The following is an 18,284-nucleotide window of genomic DNA, read 5'->3' as shown; positions in this document are numbered from 1 at the left end:
TACTCAAACCCACCCTTGTCTGGCACCAACAATCATTCCACAGTCAAAGTCACATTTCTTCCCCATTCTGACATTTGGTCTGAAAAACAGCTAAACCTCTTGACCACATCTGCATGCTTTTATGCATTTAGTTGCTGCCACATGATTGGCTGCTTACATATTTGCATTAACAAGCTTGTGTACAGGTCTACCTAATAAAGTGCTCACTGAGTGTATCCGTCTGTATGTCTGTTGTCTGTCTATCTGTCTATCTATGAGTAAAAACTGTCCTGTAGATGTGTGTAGATAGATGAATAATGCAAACTCTGAACTCTTTGGGTAAACACCAGAGACAAACATATGACAAATATCTTTTGTACTGAAAATTTTTATTTATTTATACTTTTCTTTTTACTGTACTCAGACAGACAGTAGATACATATTCTGCACTGAGAAAATGGGCAGAGGCTTTCTTATTGCTCTATTTGGTAAATAATGTATGTACTCAGATATAATGTGGTCTGTTCTATGACAGGTTAGTGTGCTGTGTTCTCCGTAGTATAGTAAAACTCATTGTAAACTTGTGGACTTATAAATACTCTGTGCAGAAAGATTGTATGTCTATGTTTGTGGGTGTGTGTGTCTGTGTGTGTGCATGTTGTCTATACGTGTGTTTGTGTGTGTGTGTGTGTGTGTGTGTGTGTGTGTGTGTGTGAATTTGTGTATGTGTGTGTGAGCGGTGTCTATGTGTGTGTATGTGTGTGTGTGTGTGTGTGTGTTCTCTGTGTGTTTATACGTGTGTCCGTGTGTGTGTGTGTGTGAATGTGTGTGTTCTCTGTGTGTTTATACATGTGTGTGTGTGTGAATGTAAACACGTGTGTCCGTGTGTATGTGTGTGTGTGAGTGTAAACACGTATGTGTGTGTGTGCGTTGGACAGGTGGACGAGATCAAGGCGAAGGACCGCACCATCTTCTCCCTGGAGAGGGAGCTGGAGACGGCGGCGGGCTTCCTGCAGAAGCTGCAGCTGCAGAAGGACGCTCTGGACGAGCAGCTCTTCCTGGTGAAGGAGGCCGAGTGCAACCTGGGCAGCCCCAAGAGGGAGATCCCCGGCAGGGCAGGGGACGGAGCGGAGCACTGCGGCAGCCCGGTACGCTCCAGAGCCGGGATACAGCGCGCAGTGACACGTCCAGTCCTCATTCCCTGCTATGCCAGCTTGAACATTGAGCTGGTCATGTTGGTCATAAGCTGGTCTTGCTGGGTATGAGCTGGTCAACCAGCATGGCCAAGCTGGTCATGAAGTTGGCCTAGCAGGGTATGAGCTGGTCAACCAGCTAGTGCTGGTAGCTTGTCTGAGCTGGTTGCTGCTCAACCAGCTGCCAGCTGTTTCAAAACCTAGTTTGAGCTGTTTTTGTCAGCAGGGTTAAATGCTATCAGAGTACATTAAGGACCAAAATAAATGTATGTGAGGTTAGGAATTCTCCTAAAGTACCAAGGCACTGAACCTCTGGACTGGAGACTGTGGCTTACCCCTGAGCCTAGGAGAAGAGGATGGGTTATATGCAGAGGAAGAAACAATAGGAGGGGTATCTGCCTCACAGTAACACTAATGCCGGGTTCACATGGTTAGGGGTATGCAGTGGTCGGCAAAGTGGGTATGCAGTACTGAGACGATGGGAAATGGGAAAACTCTACCTCCACCAGCGCTTATATAGTTCCAAATGCTTTTTCAAAATAACAAAACTAACCCACCAAATCACCATAGCAACATTTACATGACGTTTACTGTGTTGCTTCGTAGATTATACAGCTGCAGTTGTCGTGAAGTGTTGGAAAACTGATAGCCAGAGAGTCCTTCCACCAAATCTTAATTCTCCTTATCGGGTGCTTCCCAATTTAATCATCGGCAGAGAATCATGCTCAACCTTAGTGTTAAACCCTCACTGAGGCACACAACTAGGACATTTGGTTGGCGTGACCTTTGACCTGTGACCCCACATAACACAGCGCGGATCTCCAGTTATTACTCTTTTTCCCATAATCCCTCTCAACATCTGTTTGTCCGGTACCACAGAGCGGAGGTATCTCTGCCCGTAAGTCACACAGTCACTGGAAGACACAGTTTGCCCTGGATGCTGAAGAGGCCGCTCTGATGGAGAGGTTTTATTTGCTTTGATAGAAAGGGAAGTTTGGGAGTGATTGCAGAGGATGCACTTTCAGTTTGAACTGTGTAGAAAATCTGTAGTGTTTACTTTTTTGTGCCGGGGGCTACTGTCAATCAAACGTTTGTCAGTCCCAAACATGCACATTCATGGAAAACAATTTTATCATACAAATTTATCAACAGTTGCCTATAGTTAAGCCTAACGTTTGTATTATTCTTTGTGTGTGTGTGTGTGTGTGTGTGTGTGTGTGTGCACGCAGGACATGCGCCGGAACCAGAGACGCATCGGGGAACTGAACTCGACCATCCGCAAGCTGGAGGACCGCAACTCACTGCTGGTGGATGAGAGGAACGAGCTGGTACGACCGCATCCTGACCGCTCCACGCCGTCTCATCCTTCATCCCTCTAATCCCACTGTCTGCTGGATTAAACATCCAGCTTCCGGGATTAACCTGGGTCCTGCACCCGCACCTGGGGCTTCAGCTGAGCCCGTCTGAGCCAGAGCAACCCAGACTGAATTTAATTCTCATTTCATTTACCCTTTACTTTCCCAGACATGGGTCAAATACGCATTTCTTTTGGATTCAAATACTTTTCTGTGCCCAACTGATCTTCCCAGATGCAGCTGAGCCTGCCAATAGGACCAGAAGGTGAGGTTTGCATTTTATAGGTCCCAATACAGCAGTCAGGTTAGTAATGAGTAGAAATGTATTTGAATCCAAGACAATGTAATTGACCCTGGTCTGATCTTGACTGAACTGCTCATTTAAAGCAACACCTTGTAAACTCCTCCTCAAGTCACCTGACCTGCATGTCTTTGGATTGTGGGAGAAAACTGGAATACCCGGAAAAAAACCCACTCAGGCACAGGGGGAGACCATACAAACTCCACACAGAAAGGCTTCAAACCCAGGACCTTCTGGTTATAAGGTGACAGTGCTATCCACTGTGCCTCCAAACCTCCATACTGTGAATTATCTGCTTACTGACACCGTGATGAACCTCATGTGACTAGGAAAGCTGTGTGTGCACCATTCTAAACCATTCCTATCCCTGTCCTTGGATATGCACGAAAGGCAATGCATATTAAGTGCTTCGCTTCAGGGTACAGAGAGAAGGTCGCCAGCAGTTTTAATGTTTTTATCTTGCTCCTGCTCTACTTCTCGCAGTACTGGATTTTTTTTGTGTGTGTAAGATACTGTCCACATTTTCAGACATTCTGTTTGTACTTGCTTTTCTTATTGGCTTATCAGCCGATAACAGCTTGTTTATGGTGTAGCTGTGGTGGAAAACATAATATGAGCATGCAGGACTTCCATCTGCTCTTCCCACCTGCAGATTTACTCCTGTGAGTTAGTCTGCCCTGTAATTCTACCAGACTGAGCAACATGCTGTCTCATGCACACAAAACTGCTTCGACATGAAACTCCTACCTGAAGTTGGCAGATGATCAGAAAGTTAACTCAAGGCGTGAAAGAAATTCTAAATAACTTTTTTTTCCACCTTACAGTAATATTGTGTATGCATTTCCATATTTTATATTTCAGACCATATTACATATGACAATGACTATAAATAGAACAAAAATGTCATTGCAAAATGAGGTGCAGTTCTAGATGTCGTGGAAGGTTCTATCTCTCTGCACTTGGTGGAGAATGCGAGCAAACGCCATTGCTGGGTGCCATGAGTGGAGAGTCCTTGTGGCATGTCCGTGTCGTGTCCTTGTTGTGAAGTGTCCTTCTGGTGTGTCCTTGATGTAGCGTGTACTTGTGGTGGCGTGTTCTTGTTGCATTGTGTCCTTGTGGTGGAGTGTCCTTCTGGTGTGTCCTTGTTGTGGCGTGTCCTTGTTGTAGCGTGTTCTTGTGGTGGCGTGTCCTTGTTGTGGTGTGTCCTTGTGGCGGCATGTCCTTGTTGTGCTGTGTACTTGTGGTGGCTTGTGTCCTTGTTGTGCTGTGTACTTGTGGTGGCTTGTGTCCTTGTTGTGCTGTGTACTTGTGGTGGTGTGTCCTTGTTGTGCTGTGTACTTGTTGTGGAGCGTCCTTGCGGTGGTGTGTCCTTGTTGTAGCATGTTGTTGTGCTGTGTACTTGTCATGGCGTGTCCTTGTTCTGGCGTGCATGGCGGGAGCTCTGACGGCGGGTGTCTCTGTGCTCCACAGCTGAAGCGCGTGCGGGAGTCTGAGAAACAGTACAAGCCCCTGCTGGAGAAGAACAAGCTCCTGAGCCGACGGAACGATGAACTCACCCAGTCCCTGCAGCGGCAGGAGGAGAAGCTGAAGGTCCTCACCAGGGAGAACCTGGAGATGGTAAGAAAAAGCACAGTGGACAAAGAGTATTGGAACAAATTAACACTGTTCCTGTTTTGGGGGAAGGGGTGGGTATGAAAGGTATTTCAAAGATCCTGTTCTTTCTATGTAACTCTTAACTTAGTTTTCTATGTGAGTTTTTAAATCTCTTTTGTGTTTTCTTTGTTTCTTCTTTGTTCATTTTCTGTTGTGCCATTCTATCATTAAAAAAAGCCAGATTTGTTCATAAGTTGACTTATAGAAATGTAGCATGTTCAGCTTCCCCATGTGTTCACAAACTTGGGTCCGCCTGTCAAAGTCACATAGATACACGGCCCAATTCATGGTTGATGGTTCTTGACATATGGCTCATTAAGTACTGCTTACAGTTGATAGCACATTATGTTCAACTGCAGTTGAAATGGAGTAGTGTACTCTGTGAGGTTTTACTGGACAGGCTTATTTACTGAATGTATCACTCAGACTTCTTAGGTGAAGGACCCATTAATCAGCAGACTGGTAGACCAGCTCAAGGTCCTGCATCGGAGACACAAAAATGTCTGAAACCATGTGATTCAGGCAGGAATTATTACATTGAACATAGAGGAACTTTATTTTGGGAGAGGTGTAAGAGCCCTTCTGCCCGCAGAAAGAGAAGATCAGCTCTCACCCTCCCCTGAAGAAGCTGAGGTCTCTGAACGACCTGGACCAAGCCCACGACGAGCAGGAGATCGAGTTCCTGAAGCTGCAGGTCCTGGAGCAGCAGAACATGATCGACGAGCTGACAAGAGTGAGTCCTGTTAGCTGTTAGCAGAAAATCCACTGACATTACCTGCCTTTTTATTATGGTCCACTCTCAATCCCCTGAGTACCTGCATAAACTCTACTGAATCTACATGGGACCTGTTACTGCAGGCCAGTGGACCAGGACCCTACATAGGTCACAGGAGTGTATGAGGTGGGCCCCAGAATGAGTCTGTAGTCCACTAGGCTATGCTAGTATGTGTGTTACACGGGTTTCTGAAAGGTACTACATTTATAATTTGGTACTATTATTAAAAACTTCGAGAACCAATGCTGTCGGCTAGAATCTTCTCTTCATTACATTTACTGTTGTTATGATCTATCTCCTGTACATTAATTATACCGTGACTATGGTTTCTCCTTGTGCTTTAGGATAGAGAAAAACTTCTACGCAGGAAGAGACATAAACGAAGTTCGAGGCCCATTAAGGTAGGCTGTCTGTTGTGGCACAACCTTCAGCCGTTGTTGTCTTTGTAAGACGTGACCACTCACGTTCTCTGTCCTGTTGCATTCCTTCACGCAGCGGCACATCGTGGTGGACACGTTCTTCGGGTACGACGAGGAGTCCATGGACTCAGAGTCCTCCTCGGTGGCGTCCTTCCGGATGGACCGCACCCCGGCGACTCCGGACGAGGACCTGGACGAGGTGAAGTCTCGCCCCGCCACACAAAGGCTCATGGGACGGGGACCAATCTGATAATGGGTGCTAGACCCAAAAGCAGACTGCTCATTCCGGTTCCTGGAGATGTGCTGTCCTGTAGGTTTTCACTCCAAAGCACACCTCATTCAACAGCTAGATATCTCATTGTGTTGCTAATTAGTAGAATCAGGTTTGCCGAATTAGGTTTGAAATTAAAACCTACAGGATGGTAGATCTCTCGGAACAGGGTGGGCAGTCTTGCTTTACATAATCCCTCTCTCCCCTCTACTTTTCTTTCTTGTCTTTACTGATTCCCTCATTCTGTTTTCTCTCTTTCCTCCCTCTTTCATATTTCTCTCTACCCACTAATGTCTCTCTCTACTCTGACTCTCTTTCCCTACCTTTCCTCTCTGACTATCTCTCTCCCTCCCTATCTCCCCTCTCTCCTCTCCCCCTATCTTTCTCTCCTCACTGTCCCTCACTCTCTCTCTCCACCTTTCCTCTATGACTGTTTCTCTCCCCTGACTCTCTCCCTATCTGTCTCTCCTCACTCTCTCTCTCTCTATCTGACTCTCTCCTCTGCTCTCTCTTGCTCTCTGACTCTCTCCTCTGTCTCTCTCTCTCCTCCGCTCTCTCTCACTCTCCCTGACTCTCTCCTCCGCTCTCTCTCTCTGACTCTCTCCTCCGCTCTCTCTCTCTCTGACTCCTCCACTCTCTCACTCTCTCTCTGACTCTCCTCCGCTCTCTCTTACTCTCTCCTCTGCTCGCTCTCTGACTCTCTCCTTCACTTTCTCTGACTCTCTCCTCCACTCTCTCGCTCTCTCTCTTTCTCTCTTTGACTCTCTCCTCTGCTCTCTCTCTCTCCTCTGCTCTTTCTCTCTCGCACTCTCTGACTCTTTCCTCCACTCTCTCTCTCTCTCTCTCTCTCTCTCTCTCTGACTCTCTCCGCTCCCTCTCTCTACAGGGGCTGGCAGCGGAGGAGTCAGAGCTGCGTTTTCGGCAGCTGACCAGAGAGTACCAGGCCCTGCAGCGAGCCTACGCCCTCCTCCAGGAGCAGAAGGGGGGTATCCTGGATGCGGAGATGGAGGCAAAGGTAACACCTCCAAAACCAAGGCACATAAAGGACTGTAGACTCAACTTCAGAGTGCTTATGGACAGGCGAGGCAGGCAACTGCCTGGGGGGCCCTGAAGCGGGCCATAGAGCTTTAGGAGCTTTGAGGTTACACGATGACAAAAGGACCTCAAGTTATTTTCTGCCTAGGGGCCGGCGGTCTTTAGGACCACCTCTGAGATTGCTAGCCTGTGACACCTCCACCCCACCGCTCAGGCTAACTCCATCACTGTCTTCCCCAGGCCCAAGAGCAGATCCAGGCAGACATTCTCAGGTACAAGGCCAAAATCGAGGACCTGGAGAAGGAGCTTACACTGAAAGGACAGGTGAACGCACCAGAATGTCTCCTTACTGATTAACACATGCACACGGGACCTTCTCGAGTCACGATATACCCATGAAGACGATGGGCATTTCTGGTTTATACGCAATACTTTTTAACATTCACTCTGGATTATGAAGCTGGATTGGGAGAGTGTGTATACCATTGCTGGTTATGTAGTATTTAATTGAAATTTACCCAGAAAAGTTCAATTGTGCCTCTGCACTATTGGTGCTCATACATCTGTTTAAAAACTGCATTCAGCTCAAAGGCAAATGTTTTAGGAGAACAATTTTAAACCTAAACAGGCATAGGACAGTTATGAAGCTCAGAATTGCTGATCATTTTATGTGCTTTTAGCAACAAAAATGTTCATTTCTTAAGAAAGCTGAGTCATATGATATTGGCGTGAAATCAAACTTGATAAAAGGCTTCGGTGACAAAGCTTTCTTCAGTTCTCCCCTTTAATCTTTTTCACCTCAGGACTCTAAGTGGGTGGAGGAGAAACAGCTGTTCATTCGACGAAACCAGGAACTTCTAGAGAAGGTGAATTTTCACAGCATGGCGACTGTTGCACAGTTATTGCTTACTTATGCCTGCTCAACCCCCGCACCCAAGAAAGCGAAACACACACAGAAAAAAAGGTGACCAAAGTGGCCAAAAAGATACAAATGCTTGTCGCTGGGGCAGTACCCTGTAGGGTACTGAAATTGTACCCCCTAGCCAGCAATATACACTTTATTAGGTAGACCTGTACACCAGCTTGTTAATGCAAATATTGAATGAGCCGATCATGTGGCTGAAACTAAATGCATGTGAGCATGCAGACATGGTCGAAGTTCAGCTGTATTTCAGACCAAATATCAGAATGGGGACGAAATGTGATCTATGTATTTTTTATATAATTTTGTGGAATGATTGTTGGTGCCAGACAGAGTGGTTTGAGTATCTCAGAAACTGCTGATCTCCTGGGATTTCCAGGCACAGCAGTCTCTAGAGTCTGCAGAGAATGCAGTGAAAATCTGAAAAAACATCCAGTAAACAGCAGTTCTGCGGGCACAAATGCCTTGTTAATGATAGAGGTCAGAGGAGAAGGGCCAGACTGGCAGGAAGGTGACACAGATAATCACACATTACAACAGTGGTATGCAGAAGAGCATCTCTGAACACACAACACATCAAACCTTTAAGTGGATAGGCTACAGCAGAAGGCCAAAAAGTCTAAAAAATAACTCTATTTATGAGTACATTAGTCTTCTTGCTGTAAGCCTTTATATAAGGAATATAGTCATTTGAATTTTTCCATGTTTATTAAGAGATTCAACTGAAGCAAATGTAATTACTTTAATTTGATTTCACATTCACAGATTACAATAATTGACTTTTAAAGAATTGATGGTGTTTGCTCCATATCTAGCTGTGAGACAGACCGTTCATACTTCAAATAGTGGAGTTCCGTTGAAAGAAAACCATTGACCAATTACAGTAGTTATTGATCACCCTTAAATGATAGATATACTCAAAGAGAGGTTTACATTTGTGTGTTTCGCAGATTGAAAAGCTGGAAGCGGATCTTAGCCGCCTACAGCAGGAGTTACAGGACTCCAAAGACCAGAGTGAACTGCTCGAGTTCAGAATCCTGGAATTAGAGGTGACCTTTCTTTGTTTGATTCTTCATCTTCATCTTTCAGATCGATTCTACTACTGCACGTTTACTGTATCTTTTGTCTCAGCCTGCGAGCTTCACTTAAGCTGAGAAAACACAAAGGGAGATGGTGCAAAGTGAAATGTCAATATAATGAATGCTGTGGCAATTTTCATACCGGTTATGGAACGCATGTTTCTGAATTCTGAAAGCGAGGAGCGAGTTTAATTGCATATAATCTCCCTTTACTTCTCATACACAAGGAACTAATTAACTCTTGAACAAATCCTCTGTACGACCCTTCAAAGGGAGTACAGGAGGCTGTCCCTATATGTTTTAGTGTAAGCGTGCGGTCCTTTCTGCCTGCAATCCCCAGAATGCAATTTGAAGCAGGTCATTTCTGCCTCTTCTGCTGATAGTGCACATTTGAAATCCTATTCCGCACTGTAACAGGCAAACCACATTGGTGCACAAAGCATGCACTGTATCTCCAGCCTGTTTGTAATGTGTGTTTGTATGCTTTAAGAAGGAAGAATGCTTCTTAAGGATTGAGTAACAACTGTACTATTTTTTATTTGCCACAATCCACAGAGAAAAAAGTGGTGAAGAACTGCATTCTGGGTATTGTTTGTGGTTAGGTAGGCTGAACTATTTATTGAACCATTGCTAATGCTTTTAGCACCAAATTTATTAATACAGCTGAATAGCTTTTCCATGTCAGGGCTTGCTATAGCACAGGTGCAGTTCCGTACAGCGTATCATGTGTTTGAAATGTGCGGTGAAGGCACCCTGCTTTGACAGTGGCCTCATTTATGGGCTTTTTATTTACTGCTCTTTGTGCTAGCCGCTAGCGGGCAATAAAAAAGCGCGGTATTGAACGGCTCTCAGGCGGATCGGCCTCCCCCTCCCGTACGCTGCATATAGCTCTACACCCCGGCGCTCGCAGCCCAAACCCCGCCCGCGCGTCGCTGACGGCCCGTCCCGGAGACTGCGTGCCGTGCTGCGGCAGCCCGGCTCTCTGTGACACGAGCAGATCCAGGCTGCCCACGTGCAGCTGCTGCCGCCATCTGCTGGATGGCCGGGGGCATAGCAGGCGATGGTGCAACAATGGCACATTATTATTTCCTGGCTCATGGACCCTCAAATGGAAATCTACCCCATCCAGACTGTACACCTGACTCCCAGGTAAAGGGAGGGTGGAAACCCAGCAGTTGTTGTCAGCCCTTGAGTCGGTGATTTGACTAACAGGGTCCTGGCTGAACACCTAATAAGAGAAATATCTTCCTGTAGCATTTGATGTTGAAATGTGAATGTTGCTGAGATCACGGGATGTATGTTTATTTATTTTTTTGTAGGAGCGAGAGCGAAGATCACCCCCGTTTAACCTCCAGATTCACCCGTTCTCAGAAGGGGTCAGCGCCCTCCAAATTTACTGCATGAAGGAGGGAGTGAAGGTAGGCCCGGTCTCCACCAACAGCTGACAGTGGACTGGAGCAGCTTCTGTTACTTCACCCTTTTGAAGAATAGGCTTGTGGAATGTTTTATTAGCATTCCAATTCAGTGTTCTAGAACTCCACTGCTCTCAATCAGTAGTGATTATTACATCAGCATTAGAATGTTCAGTTAAGAACATTCTAATCTGATATGAGATCTCACACCTTAAAGGGATACACATTGAAAATGGCAGTAAGGCATAAAAGGAATCCAATACAGTCCTGTGAATATGAAACTCATAATAAATACCTTTTATGAAATGACAAATAGCTACATGTCTGTTAGAAAGAGTTACACCTGTGTGCATTGGAATTTAAACTAGATTTCAGTATTAATATTTATATGAACTTATGACAGACGTGCTCTGAAGTAGCTGCAGGGAACCAGTTATTACTGCAGGTCCCTTGTCAGTACTGAAATCAGCATTGCAATAGGATACATTTTTACAGCAGCAGATACGTTCTTTTGTTTATTTATGTGTTTATTTAATGAATATTGGTGCCCCATGTGAGGCTGAGCATGTCCGATTCACGCCATCATTTGGAATGTCTAGTTCGCAACCGCAGTTGTGTTCTTCCGTGATCCCACTTCTTTTCATACCACAGAGGACAGCTAAGCTCACATAGAGTGGAGTCAGAGGAAGACCTTTCACATGCAGCTGTTTGACATAAAATGATCAAACAGCAGATAATGATGAGACGGGGACCTCTAACAGACTGAACCCTCCCTTAAATAGTCCACATTCGAACCGAGACACAGCATGGTGCCTTAGCCAAGGGCACCATTGCAGCCCAGATGTGTCCGTTCTCAGGGGCAGAGGTGGACGTGGTCCCCCACCAGGCCCTTTAACACAGACTCTCTCCTCTGCTCTCTCTGATCCTCCAGGACGTGTGCATACCCGACCTCATCAAACTGCTAGACATCCTCGGAGACAATGGGGTACATCCATATTCTCATTATGAGATTCACACTGATTTTATATTAAATATTTTCTAACGTCACAATCCCTTAATGAACGCTAATAACATATTCGATAAGTATGTTGAGAATACTGTTTTTATAATATTATATTGTTAATATAATATTGTTTTTCATAACCCCTCATTGTGTCGTGCAGAACTTACGAAATGAAGAGCAAGTGGCCATCATACAAGCCAGCACTGTTCTCTCACTGGCAGAAAAGGTACGGAAATGGTTTGTGTGGCGGAAGGGGGGGGTGGTTCTGTGTTGTAAGGTAATTATTCACAAGCCAGTCCAAGGTCGCCTCTGATAGCACATCAGAGCTAAAACACCATTGGGGGGTTTGGGGGTGGGGGCCGGGTTCCCATCAGTCATAGTAAGGTCGCCATAGTGACAGGAAGTCTGATCACTGTAATCAAGCGTATTGATGGTGGCCAGACTCAATTTTGGGGCTGGAGCGAGCACAGAGAACCAGCTGCTGGAAGTCGGTTTGACGGTGGCAATGACATTTTTTCTACCTCCATAAACTGACCTGATTCCTTGTGTTGTGCTGTCGCCCTCTAGTGGATCCAGCAGATCGAGGGCACGGAGGCGGCACTGCATCAAAAGATGATGGACCTGGAGCTGGAGATGGTAAGTGACCTGTTGGAAAGACTGGGGGTGTAATATTGTGCCAATACTAAACATAATGCTACTCCTGATGTGTAGCAGTAGCACTAATCCAAACATAATGCTACTCCTGATGTGTAGCATTAGCACTAATACAAACATAATGCTACTCCTGATGTGTAGCATTAGCACTAATACAAACATAATGCTACTCCTGATGTGTAGCATTAGCACTAATACAAACATAATGCTACTCATAATGTGTAGCATTAGCACTATTGCTAATTCTATATAGATGATGGTACTGCTGTTGTTAATGCTGAGCATAATTCTGTTGGTAATGCCACCTGTAATGCTGTTGTAAGATGGACAGTCTGTTACATTCTTAAAATTACGTGTCCTTTAGTTTCAGTGGGTGGGACACACGTATTGTGTACGAGGTCAGACGTTAAAAGCTGAGATCGACCAATGATTTCATAAAAGGTCTCACATTATCCTAAAATAGAAATATCAGTTGGGTAGGTGTCCAGTGTTCAATTAATTTAATGAGCTGCAAATACACAGGTGTTGCTTTTGTTTAGAAAATTGACCTTCCAAGCAAAATGATGTGGTTGGGTGAAATGGTGATGAGAACACTGTTTTCACAGGAAATGTTCTGCAAGCAGAAAGGCTATCTGGAAGAGGAACTGGACTACAGAAAGCAGGCCCTGGACCAAGCCTATATGGTATCTCCCTTTTCTCTCCGTCTTTCACTTGAGAAAGCGCTTTCAATGTGGACTTTCTATTTTACCTGGTAGTTTAATACCTAAACTGCTACCAACCCAGCAGAGGATGGGCATTTCCCCTATAGCTGGGTTTCTCCCCATTTTTCCCCATTTGGGAGTTTTTTTACCTGGGGGCTCAGGTCTGGTATTTGCCCCTTTTCTGTTGCTCTGTTAAGCATCTTTGTGACAGATAAAACTGAGTTGAATCATTTATGTGTTAATGGCGGTGTGTCGAAGTGTCCCTGAGCAAGACACCTAACCCCCAAATGCTCCTGACAAGCTGGTTGGTGCCCTGCATGGCAGCCAACAGTTGGTGTGTGAGTGCGTATATGAATGGGTGAATGAAAAGCATCAATTGTACAGCGCTTTGGATAAAGGCCTATATAAACGGCAACCATTTTACCATTTATGTCCGCCCCGCAGCAAATCCAGGAGCTGGAGGCGACGCTGTACAACTCGATGCAGCAGGAGACAGTCATCAAGTACGGAGAGCCGCTGAGCGACAAGCAGAAGGACGAGCTGCGCATGGCCGTGGAGAAGCTGCGCAGACAGATGCTGCGCAAGAGCCGCGAGTACGACTGCCAGGTGCTGCAGGAGAGGATGGAGCTGCTCCACCAGGCCCACCAGGTACAGTCCCGCTCTCCGTCCATTAGACTGAGCAGGGGACAGTCTGACTGCCAGGTGCTGCAGGAGAGGATGGAGCTGCTCCACCAGGCCCACCAGGTACAGTCCCGCTCTCCGTCCATTAGACTGAGCAGGGGACAGTCTGACTGCCAGGTGCTGCAGGAGAGGATGGAGCTGCTCCACCAGGCCCACCAGGGACAGTCCCGCTCTCCATCCATAAGCAGGGGACAATCCCCCCTGGACTAATGTGGAGTTAAGGGCCTTGCTTAAGGGACCAACAGCTCCACTGATGTTATTGTTACTACACCGGAGCTTGAACCACCAACCTTCCAGGGCCCAGTCAAGCATCTTAGCCACTAGGCTATAGGCTGCCCCATGTATGACTGCAGCTGACTGTGTGTGACTGCACAGCTGACTGCACAACTGCATATGACTACTGCGTACGACTGCGCAAAGCAGAGCAATATCGCATAGCTGACTGCACACGACTGTACAACTGTGCGGCTGACTGCACAGCTGCATATGACCACGTATAACTGCATATGACTGCATATAACAGTTACAGAAATACTCAAACCACCCTGTCTGGCACCAACGATCAAGTCACGGAGATCATATTTTTTCCCCATTCTGACGGTTGATGTGAGCATTAACTGAAGCTCCTGACCCGTATGTGCGTGATTTTAAGCAGTGCACTGCTGCCACACAATTGGCTGATTAGATAATAGCATGAATAAGTAGGTTTACAGTTGCTCCTAATAAAGTGCTAGGTGTGTGTATATTTCCTAGATTCACTCATGCATTGCACCATTTACTACAGTCCACCGTGGTTGGACTGAGAACAGTGGTAAATCGGTCCAGCAGATTTCTCTCATGTGACTTTGCTCTGTCATCATTCATTTAAAACATCTTCAGTCACCATAACTATGATTAGATTTGTCAGGATGATATTCTTTCCAATTTTTAGTTTTTCATATTTCACTTCACTAATTACATTTAAGAATCACTTTCTAGTCTCATTCAATTATTTTAGGCACTTATGCTAAGAGGGGAGATTTATTTTGTTCATGAATAATGAATAGCTCCATAGATATTAAACGATTTTAGGTTTTAAGCTTTTAAAATATATTATAGCTTTAGGGACAATGGGCTCTTAAATAAAATGCTTTGGTTGATTCTACATGACCTGCTCTTGCCATTCCAGCAGACTTGCGATTCATAAGGTTGACAGCAGGGGGTGATATTGTATATCTTAACAGATGAGTACTGCATACAATATTGTTCCTCAAACACTGTTTGACCTCCAAAGCTCCCCCAAGCACAGACTTGTGTGTGGAACCCAGATTTTCACAAGAATCATTTTCTTGGAAAAAAGAAAAGGTACAAGTCTTCCACTCCCACGAATCGTGTGACAAGCTCATTCTCAATCATTTCCAATCCTTTTGAGGTCAGAGTATCACCTGCAGTCCTGTTCTTTGGAGTAACAGTACTGCACTAACAATGTGTTGAAATTTGTTTAAATTATTTGTTGAATGCTGCTTGTGTCAATGAATTGAGAAACCATATTTTCCCAAAAAAATGTTGTCAGCTTCAAAAGTTGGGTAAGAATGTGAATGCACATGAATGACGATGGGAGGTATGTTTGTATGTTTTGGATGATTTATTTTTTGCTTTGGACTTATCTTGAGGTCAATGTTTGCGTTTCAGCGTATCCGGGATCTGGAGGACAAAACGGACATTCAAAAGAGACAAATCAAAGACCTGGAGGAGAAGGTAAGAACGCTCACGTCCTGTCTCCTCCAGAGTCAGCCATAATCTGCCTCTGCATCCATCTCAGGCTGCCTTCTCCTCGCCTCAAAGCAGATCTGGGTCAATGACCATGTTTTGGATTCAAATGCTTTTCTGTGCTCGATTGATCTTGCCTGGTACACTTGAGCCAACCAAGAGCACAAGAACGCTGAGTTTGCACTTTTTTATTCCATAGGTTCCAATACACCAGACAAGCTTAGCAAAGTGTTGAAAAGAACTTGAATCCAAAACAATTACATAATACATAATTACAATTACAAAGTGGAGAATATGACAGAGAATCCCTCACATGGTTTAGGCAGTCTGCTATTCTGCTTTTCCAATCACGCTGCTAGTTGGGAGTGTGGAATTACGAAAGCAGTCCAGGAAGAAAAAAGAGAGCCATGTTTCCTGTGTCTCTAGCTATGTATTTGAAAATGTTTATTCTAGTGTTTCTAATTCAGGACCTGGCTGGAAGTATTGGGGTTGGCTGAATTTGTGCGTGTCTGGTGTATAGCTGTGAGAATCGTAAGCGTTTTATCTGCCCTGGCGGTTCAGAGTTTTCTGTTCACAAGCTGTGACCCTGTCGATCTTACTCTGTTCTGCTTCCCTCCAACTAACACACAATTGTTTTCTTCTCCTCTCTCCCCTCCTTCCACCTTTCTTTTTCCCTCACTCTATCCCTCCTTTCCTCTCCATCTGTTTTCCGTCTCAGTTTTTGTTTCTGTTCTTGTTCTTCTCACTTGCTTTTATTCTTTGGCCTTGAAGCCCATGGCATCTGCTGCAGAGGTGAGTTTGAGTCCATGGCCACTCAGAGGGGTTTATATACAGCTCAGTGTTATTACTGCATTGGAAGCATTTGAAAAAATGCCAATCTACCGGCAAACCCTAAATCTGAAGTGGCAATCTACAGTAGATTAACCCATTTAGGTTTAAATATGTGACTTGAATGTGGTCTTAACTGTACATTCTTAACTGAACATCTAAGAATATTCTTAACTGAACATTCAGTTAAGTGTGATGTAACAATTACAACTGGTAACTGAAAGTGGAGTTCTAGAACACTGACTTTGAGTGAAAAACATTACCTTTGATCTGATCTTGAATGATCATATCTTTTACAATATGCGCTACTGTATTCATTTTCGCTCTTTCAGTTGCTTACACGAGCTTCAGTGGCATTTAATTCAGAATTTAATTCACAATTACTGTCAGGCTCCTTGGTGAGGATCGGTTGGTGTGTGGGTGGGGAGGTGTGTGCCTTCTTGGCTTGTTGTCTGGGTGTATACATACTGGGTGTGTTTCATGGCTAATTTGCACGCTTTGCTTGGGAGACGAAGGCCTCGTCATGCCTGTGGGGCGCACTCGCTCATGCGCTTGTTCTGTTTTCTCTCCCTCTCTCTCCGTAGGCAGCGTGGCCGCGGTGGGGGCCTGGTACTCCACTGCAGACTCTTCCCGTCTTGTGATGAAGCCAGCCTGGTTTGCAGCTCTCGTGTGTTTGTAGCAGCAGGGTCGCTCTTGACTGGATTTGTAGTGAAAGTGGACGGGCGGTGGGAGGTTTGACTCGTTTCCAGGGAGACCCCCTCTGTTCTGCCGTACGCTGCACCGGCCGTACCACGAGAACCCTTTTTCATTCGGTGGAACCCTTCAGCCAGACCCATCTCAGACATGAAGAAACCAAAGCTGGGAAAACCTTATCTCTGCCATGCAGGGGAGCACCACCTGGACATGCATCTCCACACAGGAATACCGGAATACAGGAAAACGGGAAGGATAAAACCGGGAAGGGAAATGCCTCTCGCCTCCACTTTTAACTCATCGCCTGACTGTAGATGTCCTTTATACTGTATACCTCTATTTGTCTCTCTGTCTTTCTTGGATTCTCTTTTTCTCTCTTGTTTTCTCATTCTCTCTCTAACACACACACTCACACGCACACATGCTCACGTACACATTCAGAGCACACACACGTACACAGACACACATACACACGCACACACACATGTATATGCACACACAAACTCCTACACAGACACATGTATATGCACACACAAACTCACACACAGACACATGTATACACACACACGTACACGCACACACACAGACACACACACATGGATACACATACACACGCACATATATACACACACATACAGCCACGCACACACAGACACACACATAGACACGGACACACAGACACACACATGTGCACATGTATATACACACACACATACAGACACGCATACACAGACACACACATATACACACACACAGACACACAGATGTATACACACACACGCACATGTATATACACACACACAGACACGCACACACAGACACACATGTATACACACACTCACACACAGACACACATGTATACACACACACACATAGACACACACAGGCACACACAAAGCCTTTCAAGAGAGGTGACTGACGTTCTGTAACAGAACACAGGATCACAGAAGAGAGGGACAATCCTTCTGCTCCCTGTAAACGGATCTGGTGAGAATGAGAGAGAGAGAGAAGGAAAGAGGAAAAAGCGAGAGAGACAGGGTCTCCAGACTCCTCCAACCCAGACCACCATCTTTATTTTTTAAAAAAGAGAACTGAGAGACTGACGGCATTTATTGCTAGTGTTCTTTTTTAACGGTCCCTGTATATCAACCACATACAATATTTCTCCGTAAGAAAGCGACCTGGTCTGAATTGTTGTATAATATACACTTGTTGATATGTATATGGCTGTGTTTGTTTATTACCCGTAGGTCTCGTTCCCTCGCCCATCTGTTGCAGCTCGAGCAGTAGAGTGACTCAGCAGTTTTATAACTCCCGCCTATTTCAATTGCTCTGTTATGTTTATTGTGGTGACGGCTGCAGATGAAAGTTGTTTTTTTTCCTGAAATGTATATAATTCTCAAATTGGAAGACTGTGGTTCCCCCACCCTCCCCCATCAGGAAAAAAAAGTTTTTTTCTTGTTTTACATTTGAAGGTGAATAATCCTGCCCTAACCGCAGGCCGCGTGCAGATGGGTTTATCCTTGTAAATAGCTCATGCTCTCTCTGGAGTCCCTCTCTCTGCGTGTAGATATGTTTTTG

At 45.3% G+C, this 18,284-nt stretch overlaps 1 protein-coding gene across 2 annotated transcripts in view; it reads left to right on the top strand.

Moving 5' to 3' along the window:
* The window catches only part of jakmip2 (janus kinase and microtubule interacting protein 2), a 32,165-nt gene extending 14,983 nt beyond the window's left edge, over positions 1-17,182 (top strand). Inside the window, exons 4-22 of one of the 2 annotated variants that reach the window (XM_061248116.1) lie at positions 918-1,127; positions 2,402-2,500; positions 4,299-4,445; positions 5,074-5,214; positions 5,601-5,657; positions 5,752-5,874; positions 6,833-6,961; positions 7,222-7,305; positions 7,785-7,847; positions 8,854-8,952; positions 10,302-10,400; positions 11,326-11,379; positions 11,558-11,623; positions 11,965-12,033; positions 12,657-12,734; positions 13,197-13,400; positions 15,105-15,170; positions 15,901-15,974; positions 16,599-17,182. In XM_061248116.1, coding sequence (XP_061104100.1) covers positions 918-1,127; positions 2,402-2,500; positions 4,299-4,445; positions 5,074-5,214; positions 5,601-5,657; positions 5,752-5,874; positions 6,833-6,961; positions 7,222-7,305; positions 7,785-7,847; positions 8,854-8,952; positions 10,302-10,400; positions 11,326-11,379; positions 11,558-11,623; positions 11,965-12,033; positions 12,657-12,734; positions 13,197-13,400; positions 15,105-15,170; positions 15,901-15,951 — 1,839 coding nt within the window. In that variant the 3' untranslated portion in view covers positions 15,952-15,974; positions 16,599-17,182. Of the gene's footprint in view, positions 1-917; positions 1,128-2,401; positions 2,501-4,298; positions 4,446-5,073; positions 5,215-5,600; positions 5,658-5,751; positions 5,875-6,832; positions 6,962-7,221; positions 7,306-7,784; positions 7,848-8,853; positions 8,953-10,301; positions 10,401-11,325; positions 11,380-11,557; positions 11,624-11,964; positions 12,034-12,656; positions 12,735-13,196; positions 13,401-15,104; positions 15,171-15,900; positions 15,975-16,594 lie in introns of both variants that reach the window. The other variant, XM_061248115.1, reaches the window with a different exon arrangement.
* Positions 17,183-18,284: the final 1,102 nt, after the last annotated feature.

This window comes from Conger conger, chromosome 7 (genome assembly GCF_963514075.1).
Source record: "Conger conger chromosome 7, fConCon1.1, whole genome shotgun sequence".
Taxonomy (NCBI): Eukaryota; Metazoa; Chordata; class Actinopteri; order Anguilliformes; family Congridae; genus Conger; species Conger conger.
This window is presented reverse-complemented; position numbering and strand designations above follow the sequence as displayed.